General features: G+C 37.8%; 2 protein-coding genes across 2 annotated transcripts; both read left to right on the forward strand.

The window, feature by feature from the left end:
• Positions 1-91: 91 nt before the first annotated feature.
• On the forward strand, positions 92-12,631 carry LOC138870853 (uncharacterized). The gene is made up of 2 exons (XM_070148693.1): positions 92-413; positions 12,501-12,631. Exons 1-2 carry the CDS (start codon positions 92-94, stop codon positions 12,629-12,631), a joined length of 453 nt encoding a protein of 150 aa, XP_070004794.1.
• An 869-nt stretch (positions 12,632-13,500) lies between these two features.
• On the forward strand, positions 13,501-13,854 carry LOC104243128 (uncharacterized). Its single transcript, XM_009798277.1, has one exon. The coding sequence runs from the start codon at positions 13,501-13,503 to the stop codon at positions 13,852-13,854; it is 354 nt and encodes a 117-aa protein (XP_009796579.1).
• The last annotated feature ends 9,335 nt before the right edge of the window (positions 13,855-23,189 follow it).

The following is a 23,189-nucleotide window of genomic DNA, read 5'->3' on the forward strand; positions in this document are numbered from 1 at the left end:
TTATCGAGTGGTGGTTCGACCGGCCATGCTGTATGGGGCTGAGTGTTGGCCAGTCAAGAACTCCCACCTGCAGAAGATGAGAGTAGCAAAGATGAGGATGTTGAGATGGATGTGTGGGTGTACCAGGAGAGATAGGATTAAGAATGAAGCTATCGGGGACATAGTGAGAGTAGCCTCTGTGGAGGACAAGATACGGGAGTCGAGGTTGAGATGGTTCGGACATGTTAAGAGAAGAAGCATTGATGCTCCTGTCAGGAGGTGTGAGACGTTGGCCATGGAGAGTTTGATAAGAGGTCGAGGTAGGCCTAAGAAGTACTGGGGAGAGGTGATTAGACACGACATGGTGTTGCTTCAGCTCACTAAGGATATGACCCTTGATAGGAAGGTGTGGAGGTCGTGGATTAAGGTAGAAGGTTAGTAGGTAGTTTAAAGTTGTTCACCGATAGTCTTAGTAGCATGCATGTCCTTTCATATTCTTAGATTTCTATTACGTTATGTGGTTGTGTTCGCCTCAGGTGTTGTATTCCCTGCTGCTATTATTTGGTACTACATATCCTTTATTCCCCCCCCCCCTTTTCTTTTCTCTTCCTTCCTTGATTTCTACTTCTTCTTCTTGTCCTTCTTGAGCCGAGGGTCTATTGGAAATAGCCTCTCTACCTACATTAAGTAGAGGTAAGGTCTGCGTATAGACTACCCTCCCCAGACCCCACCTGTTGGAATCAAACTGGGTTTGTTGTTGTTGTCGTTGTTGTCTTTCAGAACATTGTCTGAATCAAACTAAACACTTTGAATTAATTCCAAACTTTGCACATAGGTTCAATCAGCTATATAGACCTTGACAAAGTCTCGAAACACTATTTGGAGTCTAATAACATCAATGTCAACTCTTAGTCAAACTTATAAACTCTTAAACTTTTCAAATTGCTAACTTTCGACAAATAGTGTCGAATTATTCTAGGAACCTTAAAACCAATTACGAATATACGTACAAGTCCAAAATAATTATACAAACCTATCAGAATAATTAAGACCTAATTCAGAGTCCATTTACTTAAAAGTCAACCTTTGGTAAACTCTTCCAACTTAAAACTTCTGAATCAAGAGTCATTCTTCCAAATCAACCCTGAACCACTTGAAAATTAAAACCGACCATACACTTAAGTCATAATACATCATATGAAGCTACTCAAAGTCACAAACTACCAAATGGATCGCTAAAGCTCAAATGACCAACCGAGCCATTACATTCTCCCACCACTTGAATATACGTTCATCCTCAAACATGACAAGAGTCATTCCAAAGCCATCAAATAATTGTATTAACTTACCATACAGATACCCGTGAGTCATCCCACATTCAGTTCAACCTATATAAGCCTATCAACACAACCTAACTGAAGATTCTTTCTTCAACTTTTATATATCAACCATAGACCCAAATTTGAACATTCTTAATTTCCAATTATGATTCTCGCATATACATATTATATTAATCTCAACAAGCTGCAGCAAATAAAAAATATATTCCCTAGATATAATCACACTACCTAACGCATCGCTCATATGTCCATAGCAATATCTCTGACCACAATAGCTTCCCATTACCAAACCCGATACTAGTAACATACGTCATATCAAATATAACCTTGTTCTAAACCTTCATAACACTGCTAATGATGTAAGAAACTGTAACGACCCGACTTGTCATTTTGAGAAATTGCGTTTGTTTCGGTAATTTGAGGTCATAAGCAGCTTTATAATATCCGTATCGACTTGCATGCGTGTTTAAATTATGTTTCTGGATGAATTGGAGTTGAATTGGAAGAAGGAATCTAGTTTTGGAAGCTTAAACGGTGAGAGGTTGACCGAAATTTGACTTTTGAGTAAACGGCTCCGGAATGAGTTTTAGATGATGTCAATAGCTTTGTATGGTGATTTTGGAGTTGGGCGTGCGTTCGGATTTTGATTTGGAGGCCCCTAGGATAATTGGAGGCATTTCAGCGGAAGTTGGAAAAGCTGAAGTTTGGAAAATGGAAAGGTTTGACCCATAGTTGACTTTTGTGTTATCGAGTTCGGAATGCGATTCCAAAAGTTGGAACAGCTCTGTTACGTTATTTTGGACTTGTCTGTAAAATTTGGTGTCATTTGGATTGATTTGATATGGTTTGGACGCGTGGTTGCAATTCTAGAAGTTCTTAAGGTTGATAGGGATTTTCATGCGTATTGGCATCCAATTCGTGGTTTTAGAAGTTATCTTGATGATTTGAGCGCACGAGCAAGTTATTGAGGTATTTGAAGACTTGTGTGTTTATTTGTTTTTTAGAATTCGTGGTTTTCATGCATAGTCATGATAGGTAATACTGGTATCATCGAATTTGCGATGTATTGGTCGCAAATGCGACAGATGCAATTGCAAAGCAGCCATCGCATTTGTGAGGTCTGAGCTGCTAGTCAGAGTTCGCATTTGCGAAGAACTCTGCCGCATTTGTGAAAGTCCTTCATCGCATTTGCGAAGATTTTGTCGTAAATGCGACCTTAGCAAGTTAATTCCAGGCTTCGCATTTTCGAACCCAGTGTCGCAAATGCGACATCTGCAGCCTGCTAAAAGATGAGTATTCCAAGTTTTTGCTAATTTTTCAAATGTTTGAACCCTAGAGTCGAGGTGAGACGATTTTGTGGAGAGATTTTCATACCAAATCATTGGGTAAGTGTCTTTAATAAATTTCCAAAAATATTTGTGATTATATCTTAGATTTAACATCAAATTCATGAGAATCTAAAGGAAAATTTGGAAAAAATTGAGAAATCTTTCAAAAATGTAAAATGATTATTTGAAGGACCAAATGGTATCGGAATTGGATAATTTTTGTGTGGGTGAACTCATATCGGAATGAGTATTCGGTTTTTTGTAAATTTTGTCGGGTTTTGAGGTGTGGGCCTGGGGAATTGTCTTTTGTTGATTTTTTGCAAATTGTATAAAAATCATTGTTTTGTGGACTGAAATTGTTTTCTCTTGCATTGTTTGATGTATTTAAGTTGTTTTTGGCTAGACTGAGCCGAGCGTTGATGAATTGGAAAAGAAAAAGCTAAATTGAGTATTGAATTGGCCGAATTGAGGTAAGTATCTTGTCTAACCTTGCATGGGGGACTTCCCCTTAGGATTTGAGTCCTATATACTAATTGTAGTTCGTGCGCGCGAGGTGACAAGTGTGTGCTCAGACTTATTTGTGGAAAATTTGCATTTAGGGTTCTTACGCCTTTATGTTCATTAAATGGGAAGTGTTTTGATATGATTTGGTTTCTTAATTGCTTGATTTACCTCTTTATGCTCCGTACGATGTTATTAGCTTTCTTATAACTCTTACTTGTTACTTGACCCTTATTTGCCTTAATATAAGTGTACTCCTTATTGTTTTGTTATTTCTAAATTTTGAATTCTTCTATGACTCCATGCATATATGCTATGTGTCCAAATGGTTGTGGTTGACGGTGTGGTTATCACGTGCCTTGTATATATTGTTGTTTTGTAAAGGTTGTTGTGCTTCTTGGTTTTTTTGTGATTCTCTTGTTGTCGTGTATTCATACTCTTAGTGGTAGAAATCATTTTAATTGGGTTGTTGAATTGTTGTTGTGGTTTGTTTTAAACTATGTTTGGTTGTTGATGTTTAGGAGGGATGAGGGAGAATTGATATTGACTAGTAGGATCGGGTTGCATGCCGCAACAAGGAGTAATAAGGGTGGATAGGTAGGATCGGGTTGCGCGCCGCAACAGGAGGAATAAGGGTGATATATATTGAAGAGTACTAAGGGTGGACTGGAGGGATCGGGTTGCACGCCACAACAAGGAGCAGTAAGGGAGAATGATCATGTTGTTACTGATATGGTGATATAAATACTATTTACTCTTATTGTGATTGTTGAGGAGGAATAAGGGAGGATTGGTGGGATCGGGTTGCACGCCACAACAAATATATATACTATTTAATTTATTGTGATTGTTGAGGAGGAATATGGGAGGATTGGTGGGATCGGGATGCGCGCTGCATCAATGCATATTTATGCTTATGTATTTCTCTTCGACTGTACAAGTTATCCGATAGTTTTACATTTTATTTAGGATTTTGTTATAGCTGAGTACTGAAAGAATCCCGATTAAATTATTTAAGATTTGACAATTTGTATTTCGGGTTTCACTGAGTTGTGAAGATCGGTTTATTGGCATTGAGTTATTGACTTGTCGTGGTTCCTTGAGTTCTTTCTCTGAAACTGTTATTCCAGTAAATAATGTTTAAAGTGAATTTACTACGTTGAAACATTTCTCTCCTATTCGGTTAAGTTATTAGTAATATCGTGATTCAAAATAAAGGAATTTATACTACGCTGCTTTGTATGATTTTTTTAAATTTGAACTCGTTGTATTTATATATATATTTCAATACTTCAAATTTTAATAGTTGTTATATTTTTAATACAATTAGTTTCGCAATTAAGTTTTCTTAAACCGTCTGAGGTTGTATTTTACTTAAAAAGGAATTTATACTATGTTTTAAGTTATTAAATCCCATGTTAAAGATATCAATTCATTTGATGATGTATTTTAATTGAAAAGGGTACTTTCTCTACACAAATGACTTCTAAAAATAACTTCATCTTTTCTCGCTGATTTTCCTAATTGGTTAGGAATTATAATTTACCTTATGCGATGTAAATGAGACTTCTTGAACATCTTAATTGCATTTGTATGGACGTTATGTATTGTATAGTATATGGATCTTGTTGTGAAAAGTGAGATGGAAAATATATGGGCACAAGGTGCCATGTGTATTAAATGTTCGAAAGTTGAGATTATGTTGTGAGGAACAGAGGATTGAGATGGTCGAGATTGTGTATTAGACATGATGTGATCGTTTGAGTTGGCATTGCCTTCCTTATTTGAACACACTCTTACTTGTCTGTGTCCCTATTATGTCGGTGTTGATTTATTTGGTTATTTGATTTACTTGGTTATCATTCGTTACTATCCGTGTTCTCCCTTTATTGTCTCTACTATTTGTAGTTTTATTTATCCCTGCTGTTGATATTACTTTGTTATCTTTTTCTTGAAATTTTATCATCATATCTTGTTCAATTTGTTTGACCAGTAGGTATCTTGACTGTTCCTTGTCACTACCCCAGCGAGGTTAGTCTTGATACTTACTGGGCACCGTCGTGGTGTGCTCATACTACACTTCTGTACATTTGTGTGTACGGATCTATGTATTGATCTATAGTAGTTGTGCGGATCGTCGCAGTGGAGACTCAAGGCAACCTGCTGCTACGTTCGCAGGCCTCGGAGTCACCTTCTTTTGTATTTACGTTCCATTGATTCCTTCTCGTTATGGAACAATGTTGTATTTATTTTGTATAACTACTCTTAGAAAGGCTTATGACTTGTACCACCGGTTTTGAGAATTGTGATTTATTCAAAGTTTTTTTGTGTGAAGTTAATAAATGTCAATGTTAATTTAGTTAATGTTAGGCTTACCTAGTTTAGAGACTAGGTGTCATCATGACTCATTCAGAGGGATTTTTGGGTCGTGATAGAAACATGTAGAAACTCATAACCACTCAGTCAGTAGAAGTTATTCGATCGACGAGCCACACAAAATTCCACCTAGTCACATACGACGCAATCCGTACCCAACAAGCAATAACTCGAATATAGCCGAAGGTGGAAAGAGAACCAAATGAGAGAACCACCCAACAAGTCCACCAAAAAGCACAATACTATAAGCCCATCTCATAAGGAAGAGGCAAGGAACATGAAGTAAACATGAAGTATCATGTCCTATCATAACTCTGTAGCGGCACGTATCACGATCCAAACATACAGATCAACATGGAATACCCATCTAGCCATGACGCTCACAATAAACAACTACATGTGTATCAACAGCAAATGCACGAAGTGCATGACCATAAACATAGATAAATCGTATAGCACAATATACTACAGACAGGAAAACATAGCTAAGGCGCAATAAAAAATTTAACACCCCAAGAGCCATCTCGCTCGAGTGTCGCTGCAAGGCTAAAAATAACCGCATCATGTGTGCAAATAGTCAACAGTCTCGAAACTCATCGTAGAATAGGATAGTAACATATGAAATATATCATAACATGAATAAGACCAACTCAAACCGATGGCAACCCCTCAACCATGGCTGTGCTGAGTAAACAAATCTGACCCGATCTAGAATACACATTCTCATTAGGCCTATCAGTGGCCTCTAAATCAATTTTGATCCTTTGGAAATAGGTAGATAACCTTCCCTAAGTACATAGTAACCTATCTATAACACATACCCCTAGTTGCCTAACCTTAGCCATACCCTCACAATCCGCAACTAAGAAATTGTCTACCTATAGAACTCCCAGTCTCCAAATCCCTAAAATGCTAGAATCACAATATCTGATTCCAACTTGACTAGTCAAGTGACTGACACAACCCTTCTACACAATCATCTTACAAGAAATACTCCCATAATTCTTCCATACCACATAGAAAAATATGAGCATTAGCAATCGATCAACCAGGAGATTACCATAATACCTGTCAAGCATCAACAAGTCAAAACACATTGCGCCTTTTGAAATGCGCACCTTTCATAGGTGATACTAGATAGTGCCAGAATTATTCTAAACATTTGAAACCATCCATGCTGTTTGGAACTCATGACCTTCCCTTCAAAACTGAACCACAAACTTATACATGCAAATCTAAATCCCACACGTCGCACCACTTCTATCATGACATCATACGAAAACACGAGAACCATATTATCAACTCTGAATCACAAGCTGGATACACAGTCCGTCAGCCAGAAACCTTTCACTTGACCCCATCCAGGAGAATATCACTACACGCAACAAACTCCCTATGCCCGTAGAAAACATCTATCCAAAGTCGTGATCAAAATCATTGACAACTCTTCGAAACCCATTAGCACAAAACCAAACCATCAGAACTGAATCCTCAAACTCAACCCAATCCAGATGATCGCCAAACCCAGAAGTGTTGCCACCATAAACCTTCAAAGCCTCTCGGCACCAAAAGAACTGATCATTTCTATTACCATGACGACCCGAAACACTACCAAGCTAACACTTCTCATTGCTAGTACACTATGATCCTTAACCAAAGCTCACCACTAACGATCCTAGCATGAAACCACGTTCTCCTAAAGCCCAGAAGCCACTATATTTTCTCTTAAGAACCCAAAATGATGCAACCGAGATACCCCCTTTGAATTATTCTATGAATCTAATGTTGTTTCCTTAACTTATCTGATACTGAAATGTAGGATCACTAATGATACAGAAAATAACACAAGTCTCAGAATCCTCCAATGAAATTCTTAGATCTTAGCTATGTACAAAGCTCGAGGAACCCTCAAATACCACATATGAATCTTAAACTCATTAGAACCTTTTCAAGTGCCATCCATTCAGTTCTAATCTACATGCACCACCAAAACAAGCCAAACAACTTGTGCTCCATTACCACATAAATACCTACGGAGTAACCTACATCTCTAAAAGCAACCTAGTGAATCCTTACTCTATGCACCCTACATCCACCACAAATAGAAAACCCGAATCACTCCGAGATTTTCATATATCCATAAGGTGTAATAAATCATGCATGTAGAAGTTTTTTTACTCGAGTCATCATCGAAATCAATCTCTTCAAGTCATAACTGATCAACAAACATGCATCATACCTAACTAATATACCACATAACCGTGCAATATAATCGTCGACAGCGGACTCCCCCACTTAGTTCAAAGCATAGGACACAACTTCTGATTACCCATGATAACCTTATTCCATAGCTGCCATAATCCCATAGTGCAATTCAACTAAATTTTATACACTCATGTATCTCTAATCATAAGATACCTCAAATCATCTATTAAGCGCATATCCATCCTCGTGACATCCATGCGAACTTCCTCAAGCGAAACAAACTCGAATTGTAGCACATACACTTCCCCCTGGTTGAAAGAAAACTCTTCACATATACCTCATAGGGATCACACAACCCAAGAACATTCCACAGGAGATAACCCACTTGTTAGCCTCAAATTGGCATCTCACTATGCCCTATCATAGGTACAACCACTATGCAATCACTAAATCTTCCGAGTCTAACTCATCAACAAGACATAAGAATCTACTTCATTCAATAATGAGCAACTAAAATATCCAGAACACTCTTATAACTCGAGTTTGTACCACACATCGGGACATAAATGAAGAATCCATAGGGTTTTACACTCCAAGCAAACCCTCTTCATCACATCCAACCCATCTAAGTTCAGACCTCAATTACACAGTACTCATCATATAGATATCCAATCATTCACTGAGCCATCAATTCCATTCCTAAGGACACTACCGGGCATGTGAGTCCAAGAGTACATTCTCACATAACTGAAACCGTCGAGCCCAAGCTGCGGTCTAAACCTGGCGTGAAGTCTGCCAAACTGGCCTATCTCGACAACCTAGAAAACACATCTTGCACCTCATCCATGACATCACAAGTCGGTTATGCACAGCGACACTGAGTGCTTAACATAACGTACTAGTGGGTGGAAGGAATTCAAAGAGATACGCTTCAACCTGAATCAACATCGCACGACAAAGAAAGAAAGATGGGAAATTTTTCCTAGATGCCTTATAGCCTCTCGATGATAGGTATGGATATCATTACACCAATCCGCAATACTCTACTAGGCACTCGCTCAAGACTCGTAGAATTTATGAACCTAGAGCTCTGATACCAATTTGCCACGACCCAAAATCCGTTAGTCATTATGGCACCTAACCCAACCTGCTAGGTTCACAACTAACACTCATCACAATTCAAATGACAACAAGAAGAGATCAATAATGAATAACTGAATTTTTATACATCAACCCAAGGACTGGTATTACAAGTCATGAGCCACTAAGTTTATGTACATTTCAAATAGATGTGGTATTTATTTTCATACCAGCTTCGTCAAACTCGAATTGCAGCACATACACTTTCCCTGGTAGAAAGAAAACTCTTCATATAAACCTCATTGGGATCACACAACCGAAGAACATTCCACATGAGATAACACACTTGCTAGCCTCAAATTGGCATCTCATTACGCCCTAAGATAGGCACAACCACTATGCAATCACTAAATCTTTCTTAGGCTAACTCGTCAACAAGACATAAGAATCTACTTCGAGGTTGTACCACACATCAAGATAGAAATCAAGCATCCATAGTCCTTTACACCCCAAGCAAATCCTCTTCATCACATCCAAACCATCTAAGTGCATATCTCAGTCACACAGTATTCATCATATAACTATGCAACCACTCACTGAGCCATCAATTCCACTCCTAGAGACACTACCGAAGCTTATAAGTCCAAGAGTACATGCTTACATAACTGAAACCAGCGAGCCCAAGTTGCGGTCTGAACCTTGCCTCAAGTCTGCCAGACTGGCTTATCTCCACAACCCAGAAACACATCTTGCATCTCATCCATGATATCACAAGTCGTTGTTGCACAGCTGGTACTGAGTGTTCAATATAACTTACCAGTGGGTAGAAGGAATTCAAAATAACACACCAGTGCTCCACATAACGTACCAAAATATGGACCCGATATCTATAAAGTCAAACATTGGCCAAACCTTTAGATTCATTAAGCCTTGAAACTTTCAAATTTCAACAAAACGCGATAACTCGAGTTAGGAACTTCCGAATTCGATTCGGAGCATACGTCCAAGTCCCAAATCACGACACAGACCCACCGAGATTGTCAAAATACAGATCCGGGTTCATTTCCTCAAAACGTCAACCTAAGCCAACTCAAATAGATTTTAAGATTTTTTTAAATATTTTATCAGTTTTTAATATAAAAACTTTCCGGAAAAATACCCGGACTGCACATGCATGAGATATTTGAGGCATCGAAACAAAGAATTAGGTTCTAAAACTCTAGATGACCTATCGGGTCATCACATGTTTGAATTGAAAATTCGAATTAGAAGATGAACATGAAAACAATTAATGTGTATCACATTGTGTATTATTGTGTATCATATGTGTATCATGTTATATCAATGTATATCAATATATACATGTGTGTGTGTGTAATACATTCATGATACATGTTTGATACATGTGTCACAGAAGAGTTTTTTGAACTTGATTTTAACTACGAATTTTGATACCAAATCAGTCCAAATCACATCTAATATTGCTCAAATTTATTTTTTTTGTGTGTGTGTATATATATATATATGAGTCACCTTGTTTGCTATCTCATCCATGAAATTTCCTTTTCATCTTGCATCTACTGTTGCTAATCACGCTTAAAAGTATGGAAGGAGATCTTTCCGTGTGATTCTGGAAGAGAAAAAACCTTATTTATTGGGTTTTCAATTTTTATATATGCTTGGTTAATTTTGTTAATTTTATAATTAATGGCCGTAAGTTAGAACTTATTTGAGATATTTCTATAAGATTCCCTTCTTCTTTTTTCCGAGCCAGAGGTGTCATTTTCAGTGTGTCTATGTTTTCAAATTCCATCACCGTATTTTATCAGCCCATGAAATTAAAAAGCCTCCAGATTCCCGTGAAATTCCTTCACCGTCTTCAAATGTCCACCATGACACCATCATAACGCCGTCAAGAATCTCCACCACAAATGCCATAACCACCAGCTTCCCACTAAGACCATTGTCCGCCGTTTCCCGCTCGCCGCCACATAGATCCCACCAGTTTATGATATGATATATACTTTTTCTTTTTTAACTATTCTCTCCATATAATATTTCACTACTTAATTTATCCAACCTCAACAAGACAACAATCACATTTCTCTTCCAATCCGTTGATGGAACTCGTATATAGTAGTTCTAGTGAACTTCAACAATGGGCACGAAATAGTTATTTATATGAAGGATTTTCACCATCTCTTTGTCGCACCAAACTGCAACATGATCAGTTTGACTTGGTAGATGAAAGTCTGGAAACCGAATAACTCTAACTTTCAACTAATATTCACCGGATCAAATTAATCCAACTTACAAACATTAGAATAGAAAACTCAGCACATTTGCCTTAACAATTACACTGAAAATCAAGAAATTCTTAATTAGCACATTCACAAATTCTTTGGCTTTGACTAAAGGCGTACGCGAGATTTGAAGTTTTTGGTTCTAAAATTCTTGCCCTTTTAAGTAACTACATTCTAAATTGATCATTTATATATATAAAATAGATTTCTTAAGTCAAATCAGAATTTAAACCAAAAGATACTGGGTTTGGCCAAACACGCATCTTAAACTCTAGCTCCGCCCCGCTTTGACATTGGTGCATGGGCAGACATATGGGACGACCGAAAGTGATAGTATTGGAATAACGCATTCGTAAAGTCTGAGAATAAAAAAATGGCAGAGAAATAGACTTGATCCATCTTATTGGGACCTAATTAATAGACAGATGATCGATATGTCAATGCCTGGATTTATTCTCTCTTCCTGCTTCTTCTTCAACGAGCTAGAGATCAAATCTTTTCAAGTGATCAGGGAAATGACAAACAGACAGCTTGCTTCAAATGTGTCGATCAAAGGGTGGTTTAAACGGGGTCACCAAGAATAACAATGATAACAAAAGTCAACATAGAATACATAATCCTAAAAAAGATTCTGTTTTAAGAATTACTCATTTTACATGTTCAGTTTAAGTAAGTCATACCTCGTATCTACCAATAAAAAGAGTTATTGTTATATGAAAGCCGCATTAAAAAATAATCAGCTATAGTAAGTATGAAGAGATCATTTGATTAATAGATATCTAACAAAGTAAAATCACAAACTTGTTGGGCCAAACGCATACACAAGTATAGGTGGTGGTCGATAAGTAATAAAGTAAGAAGAAAGTATCTAAACTAAACTACATATAAGTTATTTGTTCAAGCCATTTTACAGAAGATGATTGTAATTTTTATTATCCAAAATTACTACGAAAACTGAGAAGCAATCAAAAGAACAAGAATGCTATTAGAGCAAACAAAGGAACAAATTAAATAAGGATAGAGATATTCTAGAGTTATGAGATTAACGTTTCTCCTATTGTATTTTTCTGGTCAATGCAACTACTTGATCTATCTGATTTGTTGATTAACATGGTTTATTATACTTGCGAAGTTCTTTTGATTCTTCGCTCGCCTATTCAAGTCAACCTAATACTATATGTCTATAGGATTAGAGTTAACTAGAATGCATGTATATCTCCTATAAAAACAACCAAGGTAACTAGAATATGTCTATCCTAATAGCGAATCTATTCTTCATGCCCGGATTCAAGAACTTATTATATTCAATCTTATATGCAATCTATAGTTCTCACTGATAGGTTATGCATCCTATTATGTTTTGATGATCTAACAAACTTACTGTTCAGAACCAGATGGGAACCCTATTCCACATTCTAAAGTGCTCAAGAACAACAAGTCTCAAGTTTGGGACATCTTTCAAAAATTCAGAGTCAAAGAAATAACAGAGGAAACAGATGGACATCAGTTCCCTTGCTGATTGTACCAGTTAACCACCACAGCTGTAAAGTTGCTACAATTGTTTCTCTGCACACATGCAATAGTGCAAACAGTGCAGCAGTCACTTTATGGGGAATGTCCTTATACCAAACATGCTTGCATCATTCAAATGATGTCATTCATGTAATATTATCATGAAGCAAAGGAAAAACAACACTCTTGCACAATCTAGAATCGATCAAGTTTTCTCTCAAGTGTGTCGCAATCTTGCAAGTGACTTTCAAGGCATCAAGAACAAAGAACAATATAACGAATGACCAGTTCCCTACATTGAGTCATTATATGTCCTTAGTTGTATGACACCTTTGTTAAAGTGATTTACTTGTAGTTCCTACTTAGCTTAGTTAGAAGTATTGTGTACGAAACCTTTTGAAAACCATAAACCTTATGTTTGTTTCTTAGCTAGAGTTAGTCGAGTTGTAAGCTTTGTAATAGAGTTATTGAAAAGGGGCTTGTGATAATGTTATTACAAGTTAGTGAGGGATTGGGTGGTTAATTCCTAGGTTACAATAGTTTGTAATCTGAAGTTTGCTCAGTAGTGAAGTTGAAGTCCTACGAGGGTAGGTCATGGTTTCTAGTCCTGTGAGCTGAGAATTTTTCACATAAAACACTATTGTGTTATTTATTTACTACTGTGTGTGTCTCTATGGGAACTAATAGTGAACCTGGTTCTCTATATAGTTTGGTGAACCCTTAGTTTCTATCAATTGGTATTTGAGTAGATTCTTTCTATCAGGCTAACACCTAGAAAGGATCCTCATGGCTGCTGCATCAAACTTTGAAGAAGGTTAATCTACCAACATGCCACCAAGATTCAATGGCCAATACTACAGATGGTAGAAGACAAGTATGCATGATTTTATCATAGATGAAGATTCAGAGCTATGGGATGTTATCTACGATGGCCCCTTCTTTCATACGGAGATCCTTGGTGAACCAGCAGTGAAAGTTCTCAAAACAAGAAAGGATTACAACGATGCTGACCGCAAGGCTATAGAGAAAAACTTTCGAGTAAAAAAAATCCTCGTCTGTGGTATTGGACCAGATGAGTACAATAGTTTTTCAGCCTGTCAATCTGCCAAGGAGATATGGGAAGATCTCAAAATAGCACATGAAGGGACAACTCAAGTCAAACAATCGAAGATTGATATGCAAACCACTGAATATGAGCTCTTTAGGATAAAGGATGATGAGTCCATTTAGGACATGCCCACTCGTTTCACCTCTATCATCAATGAGTTTCACTCTCTGGGAGGAATCATTCCAAGGAACACAATTGTCAGGAAAATGCTTAGTGTATTACTTGGTTCCTAGGAAAGCAAAGTAAATGCCATCATTGAGGCAAAGGACCTGCAAAAGCTGACAATTTTATGAACTCATTGGTAATCTAAAAACTTATGAAATGAAGAAGAAGAAGTATAATGAGAGAAGAGAGCCCAAAAGAGAGAAGAACGTGGTCCTCAAGATAGATAACAATGACTCAAGTGGTGAGGATGCGGATATAGCTAACCTAGAAAGGAGATTTCAGAAAATGGTTCGCAAAAATGGAGGTATTCCAAAAAGGGGCTACTCCAGTAAGCCAAGAAACTATGACTTGTGTCATAAGTGCAGGAATCTAGGACACTTCATCAAGGATTACCCTCTCCTCAAGCAAGAACAGTATAAACACAACACCAAAAAAGCAGCCAAGAGGAACCCGGTTCCTAACAAAAGATTCAAGAGAAAAGATGTCGTTAACAGTATTGTAAAACAATCTCTTGCTGTATGGGGAGACTCCTCCAGCGAATCTAGAGGAGATGATTCTGGAGAAGATGATGAATAAGGTTATAGCTCCATGATGGAAGTAGAATGTAAAGCAGCTGAATATGACTCTATCTTTGCCATATGGAAAAATCTGATGACGACGACGATGATGATGATGATGAGGTAAACTTTGTATACGTTCAAAGAAATTTGATTCTTACTCTCATAAAAGCTTATATCTTTGGAAAATGCTTTAATTGATGCTTATCATAGTCTTATAAATGATAAAAATGCAATAACTGTAGAACTAGGTAAAGTAGAACATGAGAGAGATGATCTAGTGGTTGTTGTGGTCGATCTAAAAGAGACCATTGAATGTTTAAAAAAAGGAAAAAGATGTTTTAACTGAAAAGATTGCAAACACAGAATATGAGAGATATGACTTATTAGTAGTATTTGTGGACCTAAAGGAAACAATTGAGGAACTAATGCGGGAAGGTAGGCATGAGATCGGTCAAAAGGGAAAGGAAGTTGCAAGTGAGGAACATCTTAGGCTTGAAAATGAGCTAAAATTAGTGAAATTTAGTTTGTATGCTGAACTTGAGAGTAACAGACAACTTCAGGAATATCTAGGCGAGGTAAGAATAACTTAGAAATATCACTTAAGTGGACCTGGTCCTCTGATGCTATCACCGCCATGTATAAGAACAATTCGGAAAACATGAAGGGAATCGGGTTCCAAAGGGAAAAGTCTCCTTACAACCCTCATAGCAAGTACGTTATTGTCCCTAATAACTAGCTTTGCACTCATGGTGGTAACACTAAGCATTTTAAAGATACATGTAAAGCTAGATTTCAATCCTAATAGGAAAATAAAGTTTTTGCTGAAAAAGTGACTACTGCTAAAGAACCTAGTCCCTCATATAAAAAATGGGTGATGCCTGCTTGTAACAAAAGAACCTTAATTCACCTTTTTTCCTCACTTCAAGAGACCCAAACTTGTTTGGGTTCCTATGTCTAATCCTTGATTTCCTTGTGTAGGGAGCAGTGAAAGGGAGCAACCAAATATGGTATATGGACAGTGGTTGTTCTAAGCACATGACTAGAAGCACCAATGATTTCCTTTCACTCAAATCCCTGCAAGGAGGGAGTATGTCCTTTGGAAATGGAAAAAAGAGATACATTCTAGGAGTAGGAAGAATTGAGAAGTCTCTCACTCATTCAATAAAAAATGTGCATTATGTGAACGACTTAAAGTACAGCTTATTGGGTGCTTCCCAAATCTCCGACAAAGGAAACATAGTGGAATTTGTGTCAAAAACATGCACAGTCACAAATCTTGTGATTGGTGAAATGGTCCTGGTGGCTAAAAGATACAAAAACATCTATGTTGCTGATTTTGAGTCCTTACAAAATGGGGATCTCACTTTTCTGAGTGCATTTGGTGATGATGCGGAACTATGGCACAAAAAATTGGGTCATGCAAGTTTTATGTTACTGAACAAATTGGTCAGGAAGGACCTGGTTCGTGGCCTGCCCAAGTCAAGCTTCAAAGATCACAAGGTGTGTGATCCATGCGTAAAAGGAAAGCAAGTCAAATCCTCCTTCAAGCCCAAAAATGAAGTTAGTACATCAAGGCCACTTTATCTCCTCCATATGGATCTGTGTGGACCTATGAGGGTGCCAAGTAGAGGAGGAAAAAAGTACATTTTTGTTCTAGTGGACAATTATTCCAGATTCACCGGACCCTATTCCTCAGAACCAAGGATGAAACTTTTCCAGTATTTTGCTGCATTTGTGAAGAAGATCCAAATGGAGATGAGCCATAATATAGTGTGTATATGATCTGATCACGGTATAAAATTTGACAATGCAAAATTTGACAAATTTTGTGCTGAAAATGTCATGTCATAATTTTTCAGATCCAAGAAGACCTCAACAAAAATGTGTTGTGGAGAGGAAGAATAGGACTCTTGAAGATATAGCAAGAACAATGTTGATTGACAGTGGCATTGCAAAAAGTTTCTGGGTAGAAGTAGTCAATACTGCATGCTACTTGGTGAACATGTGCATGATCAGGTCCCTTTTGAAAACAAACCCCGTATGAACTGTTGAAGGGGAGGAAAGCCAAGCTGTCAACATGTAAGGACATTTGGCTGCAAATGTTTTTTCCTCAACAATGGTAAGGAAGCACTTGGAAAATTTGATGCCTAAAGTGATGAAGGAATCTTTCTAGACTATTCATCACAAAGCAAAGCCTCCAACAAAAGAACTCAATGTGTTGAAGAAAGCATACATGTGATCTTTAATGAATCTCACCACCTATGTGGGAAAGATTCACATGATAATATTAATCAAGACGGAGAGTAGTCAATTATTCTTGGTGAAGTCATTGGCATGGCAAATGGAAAGGCTGACATGATGAGTCACATCAAGGAATCAAATGATGATGGTGTAGTTGCATCTCCAACTCATATGAAGGAACCTAGTTGCTCAATCACAACAACTGAAGATGAGAACATAGTTGTTGATGTTGTCCAATGAACCCCAAATGCTGAGCTGCGAAGCGGAACTCACATCAACCAAGTATCACATTCAGAAGTACCTAGACCCTCTCAGAATGAGATTCAAGTGTCTAACTGGAAGCACAAAAATTCACATCTTTTTCAAAACGTGATAACTCCTCTTAACTCAAGGATTCAAACTAGATTAAAATCAAGAAACTCACTTGCCTTCTCAGCCTTTCTCTCTCAAATTAGGCCCAAAAATATCGAGGAAGCATTGAAAGATGCTAACTGGATTACGACTATGCAAGATGAACTCCATCAAATTGAAAGGAACAGTGTATGAGACCCGGTTCCTTGACCTGCTGATAGAACTATTATAGGAACAATGTGGGTATTTAGAAACAAACTTGATGAGTTTGCAAACACAATAAAGAACAAGGCAAGTCTAGTAATTCAAGGCTACAATTAAGAAGAAGGGATTGATTCTGATGAAACTTTTGCTCCAGTTGCTTGAATGGAGGACATCAGAATCCTCATCGCCTTTACATCTCATATGGAATTCAAAATTTTCCAAATGAATGTCAAAAGTGCATTTCTGAGTGGTTTTCTAAAGGAAGAAGTCTTCGTCAAGCAACGACCTGGCTTTGAATGTCATGAGCACCCTGAGCATGTATTCCAAATTGACAAGGCTTTATATGGGCTGAAGTAGGCTCCTCGTGCATGGTATGAAAGGTTGTCCAAATTTCTCCTTGAAAATGACTTTACAAGAGGAAAGATCGACAACACCTCATTTCTAAAGAAACGAGGGAGGAACATGCTCATCGTGCAAGTCTATTTTGACAACATCATCTTTGGTGCAACATATGATTCTTTGTGTGAAGAGTTTGCAAGGCTCATGGGAAGCGAGTTCGATATGAGCATGATGTAGAAATTAAATTTGTTCTTAGGTCTACAAATTAAGCAAACTCAAAATGGCACAATGATAAGTCAGCAGAAATACATCAAAAAGCTTCTAAAGAGATTTGAGATGGAAAATTCAAAGGTCATTGATACCCCTATTGCCACTGCCACTCGTCTAGACATAGATGAACCTGGTTCTCTTGTGAACGAGACCATATAGAGAGGTATCATTGGGTCACTCTTATATCTCATAGCAAGAAGACTAGATATTATTTTTAGTGTGGGACTGTGTGCCAGGTTTCAATCTAATTTAAAAGAATCTCATCTGAAGGCTGCCAAGAGAATAATGAGGTATCTCAAAGGAATGCAAGACATGGTTCTCTACTATCTCTCAAGAGACAATTTTGACTAGATCGGGTATGCTGATGCTGATTACGCTGGTTATCTAGTGGAAAGGAAAAATACTTCTATCATGACACACTTTCTAGGAACGTGTCTAATTTCATGGGGTATAAGAAAATAAAACTCAGTGGATCTTTCAACTGCAGAAGCTGAGTATGTGGTGGCTACCTCTTGATATGCTCAACTGTTGTGGATCAAGTAGCAACTAGAAGATTTTGGTATGTTTCTAATTGTTTGCCATTACTGTATAACAACACCAAGGCTCTCAACACGGCAAAGAATCCAGTTCAACATTAAATAACAAAGCAAATTGATGTGAGACATCATTTTCTCAGCGATAATGTTGAAAAAGGGCTTATCTGCAAGAAGTTTTGTAATACAGAAGATCAAATTGCAAATATCTTCACCAAAGCTGAGCAGAGAGCACTTTGAAAAGAATCGTTTGGAACTGGGGTTGATAAAATCAAGTTAAGGACTTGGTCCCTTGATGATTGGCTATGAAAGAAATGAACAGGTAAAATAGATAAAAAGCATTTTATGGGAAGGTAAAACTCATTTCTAAACCGTTACAAGTAGACGCATGGTGATTATAGAGCAAACAAGAAGCTAATAGTATTGCATCTTGGTAAAAGGATGAGGCTCATATTATAATATCTATCAGGGAACCTGGTTCCCTTGACACAGGTTAGTAGTTCTTTTGTACTCTCATGCACAACTTTTTAAAGACTAAAAATGGTGCCGCGTCATAAAAATGTCAGTTTCTCCTTTTTACCCTCTTTAGAACCCAAGCATCCTACCCGTTATGAAATGACTCGACTACCAAAGAAAAATCAATATCCGTCCCTAACCGGTCCCTCACCCTCTTTAAATAAATCCAAATATTGTCACTCTCATAATTGTTCACATCAAAATCCAAAATTTCCCTTTTTCTCTCAACAGCCAAACACTTTCTTTTTCCATAAACTCTCACTACACTCAACCATGTCTGAGAATCTCGAAGCCACAAATGTTCCATGTATCGTCCCCACTATGTCTTCATTTATTGAAGCATCGATGACAGAGTCTACGAGCCCTATACCAGCTAGTCCAAACCCTAAGAAAGATTCCCAACAACCCACTACCTTTTCTCTAACCTAATCAAGTATTGGTTCTCATTGGAGTCACAGAACCTTGAATTCCAAGAGGTTTGTGGCTATAACCTCTCCTTTTGCCTCGTCGAAAAAAATGGATGAGGGAGAGACGGTAGAGGGAGAATAAAATTAGGAAGTCTCTAGTCTTCAAGTGGAAGAGAGTTCTGAGGAACAACAAGGTGTGGTTTATAATGGAGATGAGTCCGGGATGACTACCCAAGGCCTCGATTAGAATGTTGCCGATTTTACAGGTAATACTCTTCTTGTGCCTTCTGAGTTTACTTTGGGGTTAAATGAACAAGAGGCCATAGAGAATATGTTGTCAATAACTGCTGAGGGAAGTTTGGTTAGTGGTTATGAGGGTGTGTCTGAAACTAATGGGTCTTAAGGGGAAGGTGATAGTTTACAGGTAGAGGGTAGGGAACCGGTGCCTATCAAAAACCTAGCACCTGAAAGTACTATTGAGGAACCACTTGAGGGACATGATCCCTTAGCACAAGAGGAGCCCTCTGCTCCTAATAGGGACGAAACCTCATGTTCTTCAATAGAACCCTAGGTCAGTATTGATCCTGCTCTTTCTCCTCATTTCTATGTTGAGCCATTGACCATTGTTGCTCATGAGATGAGATCTATGTCTGAGGAAAAAAATGAGGATAGTGAAGAAGAGTATGAAAATGTGGCTCTTTCAAGCTTCATCAGTGCTAGGAGTAGAAAGGAAACACCCAAGGAGTCCACTACTAAAATACCTACTACTAAGGTGCAAAAGAAGGAAGCTCTTGAATCAGTTCTGAAGAAAAACAAAAAAGTAAAGAAGAAGAGGATATTCGTGAAGGGTAGAAAGTTTGTGAATGAGGAAGTAGTGCCTACAACACTTATTGTTGACATTGATGACGAGGTGACTGAGGAACTCGGCTCTTTAGTTTGTAAGTCCTCCAAGAAACCTGCAATTTCAAGATCAACGAAGGAGTCATCTGTGAGTGTGATGGAGTTTAGCAATGTTGAGGTTGACAAGTCCGATTAGAAAGTGGCCGAGGTGTCTGATGAGAAGGTGTTTGAGAAATACAAAGTGAAAAGTGTAAGAAAATCAGTGAAACGGAAGGCTAGTACCAATGAGGACCCTGGTTCCTCCAAGAAGGCCAAGGTGGGTGTGGCCAAAGATGAAGGAAGGGAAAATTTGAGAAACAAGAAGGTGTTGTGGGGCAGCACATTTGCCCTGATATTCTTGACATGACAGGAATGCGCCAACTGGTTGATATCTATGAATTTCAATAGTGGACACATTTGTTCACAAGTGAGAGTCCTAAAGTGTATGAGGCAGAGGTGCACAGTTTCTATGCCGACTTTTTCACAGTCAAGGATGAAAACATCTGCATGAAGGTGAATGGTGTTGACTTTGTTATTGATACTGTTGTATTGGGAACTATCTTGAGAGTGCCTACTGGCGGAATATCCTATATTGAGGGGACTTATTCTTCAAACTTCAGAAATGCCATCTTGAAGGATAATACAGTACAACAAGGGGAACAGGTACACAAGAAAGCCCTCCTTACAGTGTACCAACTGATGTTTGAAATGGTGAACAAAGTTCTCCTTCCATGGGAAGAAAGACATTCCATTATGTTACGAGAAAACTTGTTTCTTATGGAAGCACTGGATGCCTACACCACTATAAACCTGCCTAGTCGCATGATAGAGCATATGAAAAAAGTGGCAGATTTTAAGAATAGTAATCATGGGCTGCCTTACGGGTTCCTACTCACTAATGTATTTGAATTCTTCAAAGTCCCTTTAGGAAAGGCTAAAGTATGAGTGCATTGATAATAGGGGAGGGGTTGGCAACAATTCCACTATTTCTTAGCTTATTGAAGCTTAAAATAGTTCCACTGAAGAGATAAGGAAGTTGAAGGCATGAAATTCCATTCTCAAAGGTCAGCTCATTCAGGCCCAGGTGGCACCGGGTTCCAGCACTTAACAAAGCACAGAGGTTGCCCGTCTTATAAAGGAAAATGCTGATCTTTGAAAACAGGTCGAGGGCTTGAAGAAGGCGTTTTTTAATGAGCAGGTGTCAGCAAATGCTCGAATAGAGATCCTCTTTAGAACTCTTGCCTCTTCCTTTGTACCTCCCTCTTACATTACTCATTAAACTTGTTCCCTTTCAGTGTCAAGTTCAAGTTGTTTGTCCTCTGTTTTTGGTTTCCTATGTTTGGATATGTTTAGTGGCTGGTATTTTGTTTTTTGTTTTTTGTGGATAATTATGTAACAAATGGTACTGCTCCTTGTTATTTCCAAAATTAATCAATATCCCATCCTTTTTCTAGGCATGCTTTGCTCTTATGCTCTGTTTTAAGTCATGTTTGTGTGCAGATCTGGGATGAGTTAACCTGGATAGACTTCATTTTGCTTATTGCTTGTGACTAATCGTTTTATGATGTCAATTAATTGAGCGGAAATAAGTTTAGGGGGAAGTTCAGGGGGAATACAGGAAACATGTATGATACTCTTATTCTTAGGGGGGACTTCATCTACAAGTTTGTTATTATCAAAATGGGGGAAATTGATACGTTATGCATCCTGTTATGTTTGGATGATCTAACAAACTTACTATTCAGAACCAGATGGGGAACCTGTTCCACATCCTCAAGTGCTCAAGAACAACAAGTCTCAAGTCGGGGACATGTTTAAAAAATTCAGAGTCAAAGAAACAACAGAGGCAACAAATGGACATCAGTTCCCTTGCTGACTGTACCAGTCAAACCCCCCACAGCTATAAAGTTACTGCAACTATTTCTCTGCACACACACAATAGTGCAAACAGTGCAACAATCACTTTATAGGGAATTCCCTCGTACCAAATATGCTTGCATCATTCAAGTGATTTCACTCATGTAATATTAACATGAAGCAAAGGCAACATCACTCTTGCACATTCTAGAATCGATCAAGCTTTCTCTCAAGTGTGTCGCAATCTTGCAAGTGACTTTCAAGGCATCAAGAACAAAGAACAACATAACGACGGACCAACTCCCTACATTGAGTCATTATATGTCCTTATTTGTATTGCACCTTTGTTAAAGTGATTTACTTTTAATTCCTACTTAGCTTAGTTAGAAGCATTGTGTAGGAAATTCTTTGTAAAACCATAAACCTTGTGTTTGTGTCTTGGCTAGAGTTAGTCGAGTTGTAAGCTTTGTAATAAAGTTATTACAAACGGTCTTGTGATAGAGTTATTACAAGTTAGTGAAGGATCAATAGATCAATTCCTAGGTTACAATAGTTTGTAATATGAAGTTTGCTCAATAGTAAAGTTGAAATCCTACGATGGTAGGTCGTGGTTTTTAATTCCGTGAGCTAGGAGTTTTCCACGTAAAACTCTATTGTGTTATTTACTTACTACTGTGTGTGTGTTTCTGTGGGAACTAATAGAGAACCAGGTTCTCTATATAGTTTGCTGGACCCTTAGTATCTATCACTCACTTTTGAGCTCAACTATAAATTTGTAGATAGTATTCTATTGTTAGCTATATAGTAAAATAATTTAGCCCAATATTGAATAAAAATTCAATATGATAAAAATATATAATATCGTCAACCGTCAAACAACAATATTTAATAACAACTTGTAATCCTAGAACAAGGGGGAGGGGGTGTTAGCCACTCATGTTCATAACAACAATGAAAATGTTAATTTTAAACATAAAAGATATGAACATATACAATATGGAGAAGAATCAATTATCCCTGCTCCGTTTGGGTTTGTAAGCCCTTGTCGTCTTCAAAATATTTCTCATACTTCATTAATAACATTTAGGATGTATTTATAAGCTAAGACCAGAGACTCAAGTCCAAAACTTGGTAG

Source organism: Nicotiana sylvestris, chromosome 6 (assembly GCF_000393655.2).
Source record: "Nicotiana sylvestris chromosome 6, ASM39365v2, whole genome shotgun sequence".
In the NCBI taxonomy this organism is placed as follows: Eukaryota; Viridiplantae; Streptophyta; class Magnoliopsida; order Solanales; family Solanaceae; genus Nicotiana; species Nicotiana sylvestris.